The 11,108-nt window shown below is 38.4% G+C and overlaps 1 protein-coding gene across 1 annotated transcript; it reads right to left on the bottom strand.

The window, feature by feature from the left end:
- Window positions 1-6,445: 6,445 nt before the first annotated feature.
- LOC138880114 (uncharacterized) lies at window positions 6,446-7,108 on the bottom strand. The gene has a single exon (XM_070159775.1). The coding sequence runs from the start codon at window positions 7,106-7,108 to the stop codon at window positions 6,446-6,448; it is 663 nt and encodes a 220-aa protein (XP_070015876.1).
- Window positions 7,109-11,108: the final 4,000 nt, after the last annotated feature.

Raw genomic sequence — 11,108 nt, forward strand, 5'->3', positions numbered from 1 at the left:
AGGGATTCTGTCGTCTTTTCTTTTAGTCTAGGTCTTGGAGACTATTCTTTTGTGTGTTTTAGCTCTTATGTCTTTCAATGAAGAAGACGATTATGGGAGGGTCTTGTGAATTACGAAGCAGATTCAGACTTTAGAGTCTTAGGGCGTTAGTCTATTTTAGGTATAGGTCTATATTTAAGCATTAGGTAACATTATGGGCTTGGGAATTATGGGCTATGTTCAAAATTAGGCTTAAAAATGGGTTGCTCGAGCGCACGTTTTATTCTTTCCCTGCGAACGAGATTAAAAATGCGATCACATTTATTAATTAATCCTATTTAAGTAAAATAACTATTAAAATAAGACTGACCGTTAAAACAAACTATTTTTTGGTATTTTTCAAGATTGAAAATGACCACAAAACACTAATGGAACTATTTTTTTGTAATTTTCATTATTTTTTGTAATAAAATAAAGTAAAAGAGTAAAAATTAGTTGAAATAGCTATATTAAGCCTAAATTAAATATTTACGTGCTTAAATATGAAAAATCTTGCGGAGGGTCAAAAATCACATGTCTACAGCTGCCTCTCTTTGACTAGAAATGCGAAGAGTTTTCAAACATAGACCCTTATTTGGAGAGACCAAAAACTAAAAGAAAGGAGAATGTGACAGAGCCCTGGTATCTGAGCTGCCTACATATCCTTGACTATAAAGGAATCAGGCCACGTGTAGTTCAGAAGTGAATGAGGTAATAGAGTACTGAGGTAGAGAGCCGATTGAGGTGTCGTTCCGTCGAGGTTCCGGTCCGTGATCTCATTATTACATCAAAAATCAAAATTGAAAAAACTAACTAAACCTATCAGCTATGAGTTACAAGATTCCTATGTATGAGTCTTTTGAAACTTGATCTTAAGTCTTGGCTGGTTCTTGCTGCAGACTCCGATCTGAATCTTGATGCTCATCAACTGTAGCCGCCAGTCCATTATTCATTTTTGGATCAAGGCGGGACATGCGAAGTTTGTGACTTCAATCGTATCTTGAGCAGTCCGCATCTTTCTCCGCTTTAGCGCTTTGAGTTCACTTCTTTTTGCTCTTTTTATTCTTTCTTTATTTTGGATTGAAACTCATTCTTTTGGTCGTCTCGAACCCTGTGCCTCGACGTAAAACCTGATCAGATACGAAAAACAAACAAACGAACGAAATTTTTCTGTCTCAGTTTTCACTAGAAAAATTTTGTGAGTTATTTGTAACTAAAATCAAAACTATTTCTTTATTTTAAAGTGATAAATAAGGATTGTGTGTCTTTAGGAGAAAGAGATTAGGGAGCAGAGCCCTATATCTATAAAAACTCAACCAGGGAGTGGAGACCCTATGTTGGAAAAGGCGACTAGGGAATAGAGGCCCTATGTCTAAAATAATGTCAACTAGGGAGTGGCGACCCCATGTTGGCAAAATGCAACTAGGGGATGTGGACCCTATGTCTAAAAATAATCTTAACTAAGGATTGGAGACCTTATATTGGCAAAAGGAGACTGGGGATGGGGATCTTATGTCTAAAATAATTTCAACTAGGGAGTAGACACCCTATGCTGACAAAAGGCGACTAGGGGATGGGGACCATATGTCGAAAAATAATCTCAACTAGGGATAGGAGACCCTATGTTGGCAAAAGGCGACTAGGGGATGGAGACCCTATGTCTAAAACTAATCTCAACTGGGGATTGGAGACCCTATGTTGGCAAAAGTCGACTAGGTGATGGAGACCCTATGTCTAAAAATAATCTCAACTGGGGATTGGAGATTCTATGTTGGCAAAAGGCGACTAGGGGATGGAGACCCTATGTCTAAAATAATCTCAACTAGGGATTGAAGACCCTATGTTGGCAAAAGGTGACTAGGGGATGGAGACCCTATGTCTAAAAATCTCAACTAGGGATTGGAGACCTATGTTGGCAAAAGGAGACTAGGGGATGGAGACCTTATGTCTAAAATCTCAACTAGGGATTGGAGACCATATGTTGACAAAAGGCGACTAGGGGATGGAGACCATGTGTCTAAAAATCTCAACTAGGTGTTGGAGACCCTATGTTGGCAAAATGCGACTAGGGGGTGGAGACCTTATGTCTAAAAATCTCAACTAGGGGTTGGAGACCCTATGTTGGCAAAAGGCGACTAGGGGATGGAGAACCTATGTCTAAAAATCTCAACTAGGGGTTGGAGAACCTATGTTTGCAAAAGGCGACTAGGGGATGGAAACCCTAAGTCTAAAAATTTCAACTACGGGTTGGAGACCCTATGTTGGCAAAAGACGACTAGGGGATGGAGACCCTATGTCTAAATATAATCTCGACTAGGAGTTGGAGACCCTATGTTGGCATAAGGCGACTAGGGGATGGAGACTATATGTCTAAAAATAATCTCAACTAGGGGTTGGAGACCCTATGTCGGCAAAAGACGACCAGGGGATGGAGACCCTATGTCTAAAATAATCTGAACTATGGATTGGAGACCTTATGTTGGCAAAAAGCGACTAGGAAGTAGAGACCCTATGTCTAAAATAATCTCAACTAGGGATTGGAGACCCTATGTTGGCAAAAGGCAACTAGGGAGTGGAGACCCTATGTCCAAAATAATCTCAACTAGAGAGTGGAGACCCTATGTTGGCGACTAGGGAGGGGAGACCCTATGTCTAAAATAATCTCAACTAGGGAGTGAAGACCCTACGTTTGCAAAAGGTGACTAGGGAGTGGAGACCCTATGTCTAAAATAATCTCAACTAGGGAGTGGAGACCCTATGTCTAAAATAATCTCAACTAGGGAATGGAGACCCTATGTTGGCGAAAGGCAACTAGGGGGTGGAGACCCTATGTCTAAAATAATCTGAACTATGGATTGGAGACCCTATGTTGGCAAAAAGCGACTAGAAAGTAGAGGCCCTATGTCTAAAATAATTTCAACTAGGGATTGGAGACCCTATGTTGGCAAAAGGCAACTAGGGAGTGGAGACCCTATGTCCAAAATAATCTCAACTAGGGAGTGGAGACCCTATGTTGGCGACTAGGGAGGGGAGACCCTATGTCTAAAATAATCTCAACTAGGGAGTGGAGACCCTACGTTGGCAAAAGGCGACTAGAGAGTGGAGACCCTATGTCTAAAATAATCTCAACTAGGGAGTGGAGACCCTACGTTGGCAAAAGGCGACTAGGGAGTGGAGACCCTATGTCTAAAATAATCTCAACTAGGAAGTGGAGACCCTATGTTGGAAAAAGGTGACTAGGGAGTGAAGACCCTATGTCTAAAATAAAATTAACTAGGGAGTGGAGACCTTATGTTGGAAAAACGTAAAAATAGAGATTGGGGGTCCTAAGCTACCTTTTATTTTTGAATTTTTGAATTTTTCTTCTTATCTCTTTTTTTTTTTCAATTCATTTCATTTTTTTCATTTTTTTAGTTTGAGTAAAAATGCAGGAAAGAATTTGGAGGAGACTTCCCTTTTGGATTGATTATTGCTGCAAAGCTGTTCTAGCCTTTGCACAATTTCTTTTGGTGGCACCTGCTCCTTGCAAGGTTACTTTGGATTGCATATGTTTCATGTTTTTAAACAAAGAACAATTGTTAGTTTGAAACAGTGGTTGGTTTAATGGCCTTGATTATTTGGATCTCGGCTCGGCTTCTTTGACGAAGATCTCAATTGCAACCGCTCGTTTCCTGAGGACTGATTTCAATTCAAGCCCTGAGAACCTCTGTTTTTTTTTCAGATTTTGCCATGACGACTGGTCGGTGTAACTCAACCTTTCCGACTTTATTTTGCCTTCGTAGGCCTTTCCTTTCTGACTTCTTTTCCTTTTTTCTTTTTTTTTCTTTTTTTTAACTTCGGAGCATTGGGGAACTTTTGGCTCCTCAAACTTTGCTGCAACATCTAGTCATGTGGGACTTGACCTTTTCCAACTTTGTGGCACCTTCGTAGGCTTTTCTTTTCTGTATTCTTTCTCCCAACTTCAAATTAATAGCAATTGGGGTACCTTGGCTTTTTTTTTTCAACTCTTTGCCGAGATGGTTAGCTATATGGGACTCAACCTTTTCAACTTTATTTGCCTTTATAGGCACTCCATTTGATTTTCTCTTTCCAAGAGTTTTGATTTCGAAGCATCAGCCACCATGGCTAGTCGGGGTCGACTTAATGCCCGTGAGGACGCTAGGTGCCTTTTTGCACATTAGCTCGCGCCAAATGAGAACCTTGTAAATCAGTCTTGCCATCCTTCTTTGTCTTAGTTTCGGAATAATGTTAGACCGAAAGGGATTCAAAGAAAACAAACAATGGAATGGAGAATGAGCTTAAAACAAGAAGTGTCCCTTTTGGGGAAAGGAAAGAAGGACTTACCTGGAGTACATGCGGACTTTAATAAACATGACATGCCTTTTGGACTGGATAGCTGATCTGTGTAAACCGTCCAACTCTCAGAAATTCATCACAATATTTTCCTCAAAATCGAGAAAACTTGCCAGGACTCTATCGGTGCCGATGACTGTGAGGATCCTCTTTTCGATCAGAGGCGCCCTTTGCGTGTTTTCACGAGCTGACCTCTCTCATTTCTCTTCTCACCATCGCCTTATAGTACTCTTTACGAGTTCACTAACAAGAGTCTCATTTTGATTTCTTTGCTTACTGTCGCCTCACGGTGCCCGTGTGGGTTTTCACCAACAAGACACTCTCATTTTATTTCTTTCATTTTGTTGTATCAGATCCAAGTATCTTTATCCCCCAATTTTGAACATCTTTTACTGGTTGATTGGAAGGGCTTGAACATGATTTGGGGTAAAAAGAATTTGGATTGAATTACAACTTTGGAACCTTTCAGGCGAAATCATCGCCGAACAATTATAACATCTGCCCCAGTTTCACTTTTGGGGGGAATTTGGATTTTTATTTTGGTGTGACTGGACCCCAGCGAGAGGCTGCCTACGTATCCTTTCGGAATCAAGTCAAACGTAGTTCAGGAAACTTTATTTTTAATTTTCTTTTGTTTTTCTGTTTTGTTTTGTTTTCTCTTTCTTTTTCCTTTCCTTTTTTCTTTTTTTTCATTTCATTTTCTTTGTCTATTCTTCCTATTTTTTTGGTATTTTTTTGTATTTTTTTATTTTATTTTTCAATAACACTTTCAGATTCCAAAGAGGGTGATCAAAGAATGGGAGCCGGCTCAAAGGGTTTGCAATGGGTTGATAGTGTTTGGGTAGCGAGAATGAAAACCTTCATCATCCCAATTGGAGAATATTAGTACTATATGGAGGATCTAACATAGTAGCTTTTGATTGCCTTCGTCTTTTGGCAGTACTCTTGTTGCAATGTATGGACCTTTCCAATCCGGAAACCAATTTTCCTTCAGTTGTTCCAACTCTTTGTTTTATTTCCTTAAACTTTATCTTCATTGCGATCTAATCCTTGATTCATTATTTCGAGCTCTGACAGCTTTCAGGATCCGAGAATGAAGTCCACAAGCATGTCATGTTATTGAAATCTTCATTTAATAGAACTAAAAAGAGAATAAGAAAGAAAAATGACAAGATTAAGAAAAGAGACATTCCTGGACAATAAAATATTAATTTCATTTGATTTTTGATTTTTGATTTTTGATTTTTTGATTTTTTTCTTTTTCTTTTTTCTTTTTTCTTTTTTTTGAAGATAGAAGGGTTTATATCAGAAAGTAAGACAATAAAGTAAAACATCCGGATCACACCCTGAGATAATTCGGACGTAGAAAGGATAGCAAGACTGGCTACTAAGACACCCGTCTGTTGGGGAACTTTCATGCTTGGCGACCGTTTTTTTTGGCTTTTCTTCTATCTCGGCAATGGCTGCAACGGCCTTCAGTTTCGGATCAAATTCCTTAGCTTCACAAATCATCAGGAGCTTCTTCATCCTGAAAAACAATTCTTTCAGCTTCAATCAAGTCTTCAACTGCCCTTTTAAGGGTCCAACAGTCCTCTGTACTGTGTCCCACTGCTCCAGAGTGGTATTCACATCTAGCATCAGCTCGGTGCGAAGGGGACTCGGGGTTCAGGCGGTTCGGGGCCATTGAATACAATAGATCTAGCCTGATTAACTTTTGGAACAAGCTTGAATATGATTCACCAATAGGGATGAACTGATTCTTTCTGAAAGGCTCTCCTTGGTGAGGATTGTATTGGGGATCATTTGATTGAGGATTATATGGAGCTTGGTAAGGATGGGCATTTCTGGGAAATGGAGCTCGGTTTTGTGTATAATGTTGTGGTTGCGTGTAAGATTGCGTGCTCATCACCGCATAGGGAGGCAGTGCCACGACATAAGCATCATCTTGAAGGGGATAATAGTGTGGTAGGACCATAGGGGGCACATATGACTGGCTGAATGACCTGCGGGCCCCCCTCGAGCTTGAAACTATCATGGGTCCTTCTTCTCTCCCGTTTCCTTTTATCAAATCCTCTTAACCATTTTTAACATCTGGTGATGTGGCTTTAAAAGCAACATGACTCAATATTCGGCCCGTTTTTAAATCGTTTTCAACCATTTCTCCAATTTTGATAGCCTCAGCAAATGGCTTACCCACAACAGACATCATGTTCTGGAAGTAGTCAGCCTCTTGGGCCTGCAGAAAAACCGTGACCATTTCAGTTTCGTCCATTGGAGGCTTTACCCTAGCAGCTTGCTCACGCCATTTGACAGCATATTTGCGGAAGCTTTCCGCGGTTTTCTTTTTCAAATTGGACAAGGAGTTTTTGTCGGGAGCGATGTCCACATTATACTGGAACTGACGGACAAAATCTCGGGCCATATCGTCCCACATGTGCCAATGGGTAATTTCTTGATTGGTATGCCACTCAGAAGCGATTCCGGTAAGGCTTTCCCCAAAATAGGCCATTAGCAACTCCTCTTTTCCACCAGCACCCCTTAACTGGTTACAATATCCTTTTAGATGAGCGATCGGGTCTCCGTGCCCGTTGTACTTTTCAAATTTTGGCATCTTGAAGCTAGCTGGCAAGTGGATATGGGGAAACATACAGAGGTTAGAGTATGAGACACTCATTTGGCCACTCAGACCTTGCATGTTTTTCAGACTTTGTTCCAGGCTCTTTATCTTCTGAGCCATTTCCTATTGCTCGGGATTTTTAACAACCTTTTCTTGTTCCACCGATAGATCATATTACGGAGGTTGAGTGAAAGAGTACGGGGTCACATATGTTATTTCTGGTTGAAGTTGTGGACCCTAAAAGATGAACATTGGAGGCTGTGTCCTTGAAGCTAGTGCCTGGGGGCGAACCACAGAAGGCATGCCAGGATCATTGGAGGGCATTGGAAGGTGCCCGCATGGGATGAGCGGGTTGGGCACAGGGGCGTTGGTAACCTCACCTGACTTGGGGATTAACTCGGGGAACCCAAGGATTGCACTTGGTGGTTCCCTACCATTAGACCAGGCATCCCACATTTCCAATATGCAGTGACGCAACAGCTTATTCTCTTCAGCAGCTGCTGATTCTATCTGCAAAATAGCCGATGTCGGGCTATCCTCAGGACTGATGATTGGCAGATTGCTTGGGAAGGCCATTTGTGCCTTTGGATCTTGTGAAGGAGTGGAGGCTAGACTACCAAAAAATCCAACCACCAAAAACCTGGCTAATTTGCACATCCAACAACGTTGTTAGTTTTGAAACATTTAACATATAGGAAATCGCACGTTGGGATGCAATGCACCTAACAATTAAACGCTTCTACCGTGTGTTTGAACGGTTGCATGTTTCACCCCGGCCTTAACTAATCTTTTTCACTCTATACCTCTTTTCTTTTATTTTCTGCCTCTCTTTAATCACTTTTGATTTTCTCATTTTGTTTTTGCCGCTCTTTTATTTTGGCACTTTTTTTTCTTTCTTTTTTCACTTTTTTCTTTTTCTTCTTGTTTTCACTCAATTTTTCTTTCTCTTTTTTTTCAGTCTATTTTTCACTCAATTAATTTTATGGCTATGATCCAATCCGATGGAGATTGCCTACGTATCATGACGCCGTATGAATCAGATTTTGCGTAGTTCGGGAAGATTGAGAATGGAGTAAATAAACTTACCCCTTTTTTTGTTTATTTTTATAAAACTCAGACCATGAAAGCTTTAACCAAAAGAAAAACATATTTGATTTTTGATTTTGTTTTCTTTTGGAGTTTTCTAAAAAAATACTTTAAAAGAAGAAAGGGAATTTTTTTTTGGATTTTTGATTTTGATTTTAAGTTTTCTTTTATTTTTGAAAGAAAAACTTCTAAATTTTTTTTTTCTTTTGATTGGAACTTTGGGAATTTCAAAAGTAGAAGAAAAATATTTTTGTTTGAATTTTCATTTGTTTTATCTTTTTCCAAGGAAGAAAGAAAATATATTTGGAGCTTTTTATTTATTTGCAAAAGTACTTCTAAAGAAAAGCAAAAAATATTTTGGACTTCAATGTTTCAAATTTTTTATTTTTTTTACGAAATAAAGACTTCGAAAGAAAGAAAAGAATATTTTTTTTTGGATTTTTGTTTTGACTTGTGGATTCTCGAAGAAGGACTTTTAAGAAATATCTCGGGTTTCTGAGTGTACTTTTAAAGAATAGCAAAAATATTTTTGGACTTTTACTTCTCAATATTTTTTATTTTTTTTATGCACATTTATAAAAGAAAGACTTCTAAAGAAGAAAAGAATTTTGTTTTTGGATTTTTGTTTCTGTTTTTTTTTCTTTTTGGGAAAAATACTTCAAAATAAGGAAACCCGTATTATGGCTTTTGAATCCTTTATTGATTTTTCTTTTTTATTTCTTTTTTTCGTATGAAAGACTTCACAAAGAAGGAAACTATTTTTGAGTTTAAAAACTTGTTTTGTTTAATTTTCTAAGGAAAGATTTCTAAAGAAGGAACTGAAAGAAAATATATATTTTTTGGATTTTCTGAAAATTGGGGTCGGAAGCGATGAGGTTTGCCTACGTATCTTACATCCGGTGAGAATCAGACCCGCATAGTTCGGTCAGTTTTAACAGAACAGGGAAACATGACACTTGAACATTTTGTGCTCATTTTGAAAGGACCTTGTCTTTTCTTTTTCCCCTTTTTTCAGAATTTCGACGGAGTTTCAGAATTTTTCAAACACCTACCTCTCACTTTTTTTTTGATTTTCTTTCCCTATTCTAGAAACCGATCAACATGCAAGCCGAAACAAATAGATGCGCAAGTAGCACGTAAGATGCATCAGGATGGTCTTTTTAATTTGGGTACCCCTGTCCTAGACAGACCCAACCCTTGTGTTGAGTCCCCAAAGTCAAATGCACATGATGCAAACAAGCGTTCCTACTAGGGATCCGGCATGAGGCTGAGTTATTCTAGGTTTAAAACCTAGGTGTATTGTTCTAGACCTGGCTTACCTGAGCGGACAACTCGAGCCAGGGGGGAGGGGATACATACCGGGAACCAAAAGTCCATCCGGCTTTGTAACTTGTCCGAACCTCTTTCTAATTTAAGATATGACACTAACAGAAAGAGGAGTCATGCCAACATGCACATCCCCAACCATGAGAAGAGAAGGGTTTCGTAAAAATTTATATACAATTCAAATAATATCAAAGCGGTAAAAAGCGACATTTAGCACATTAGGACCAAACATGCAATAAAAATTAGATAATAAGTAAAAGCCAATTATAACAGTTATTCTAAACTCGAATTCTTAAACCCTGAACCAAAAGTCTTGGGTTATAGTCCCTAGCAGAGTTACCAGAGCTGTCACACCTCCTTTTTAAGACCCGAAGGTAATATAAGGGGGTTTTCCAATTTAAGTGACATTATTCGAAATGAGATTATTTATTTAATTCTTAGAGTCGCCACTTGAAATATTTTAATTGGTGTCCCAAGTCACCGGTTTATTTTAAATCCCAAATCGAGGAAATTCGACTTTCATTTTGAAGTCTGCGAACAAGAAATTCTAAGTAAGGAATTCTGTTAATCCGGGAGAAGGTGTTAGGCATTCCCGGTTTATGTGGTTCTAGCACGATCGCTTAAACTATTAAAATTGGTCTATTATCCGATTTATTACATGTTTTAACCTATTGAAATGCACCAGCAATTTCTCGACACGTTCTATTTAACGTTGTTAAGAATTGGAATTGGGTCACATGAAATGCACACCCGAATTTAGTAATTAAAAGAAATTAAAAGAATGCGCCTAAAGCAACTACGAGGGTTCAAATTAATAACAAAGTTTGCGAGGGCCATAGAAAATTCAATTGATGGCACACCTCGATTTTTAAAAGATTTAGTATTAATTACATGAGGGCCATGGGTTATTTAATGAAAATGGCACACCTCAAAATTTTTATAAAAGCTAACCAATTTTGTGAAGGCCATGGGCTTAGGGTTTTTATTTGACATGACACGCCTCAAATTATTTCATAGGATTTTATTATTCGAAGTTGTTATGATCGGGTCACATGAAATGCATACCGAAATTGGGGATTGAGTATCATGACTATTCCACGGGAACCATACCCATAGCCACAATGATTAATTAATCACGCCTAAAGCAAACTACGATGTTCATTAATCGATTTCCTAAAGCTAATTAGAGATTATTGCAAAACTAAGGCTATGGAAGTTTGTTATGGGAGAATTAACTTTGTAATTATTTTTGGCAAAATATAATTATCAAAGAACAAAGCAACGACAATTTTGCCAAGGCCACACTAATGATGCTACTGGACCAACTTCTCTTGAAGAAACAATCTGATAAATAGCAACTTAATTGCCAACGAAGTTGGTTTTGTGAATGTTACTTAATTGTAACACTTGAAGCAACAAACTGATTATTAGCAACAAAGTGGATTATGCCCATGGCCCATTTTCATTACTTTCATAACAGTATAATATCCTTTGAAATGAATTAACTAATAAGCATTAATTTAAGCATGATTAATGAAATCCAAAACAATATCTACATAGTGATGTGCATTCTTCCCCTAATTAAACATTTAGACACAATAACACCATTCATAAGAAGAATAACTTTATTCAACAACCATACATAAATTTAAGGAAAATAAGCTGACAAGAGAAAGAATAGAAGTGGACCTTAAATAATCTTTTAATC

Source organism: Nicotiana sylvestris, chromosome 10 (genome assembly GCF_000393655.2).
Source record: "Nicotiana sylvestris chromosome 10, ASM39365v2, whole genome shotgun sequence".
NCBI lineage: Eukaryota > Viridiplantae > Streptophyta > Magnoliopsida > Solanales > Solanaceae > Nicotiana > Nicotiana sylvestris.

Coding starts and splice junctions, on each gene's coding strand:
- LOC138880114 (XM_070159775.1), bottom strand. CDS start 7,108: ATGGCTCAGAAGATAAAGAGCCTGGAACAAAGTCTGAAAAACATGCAA.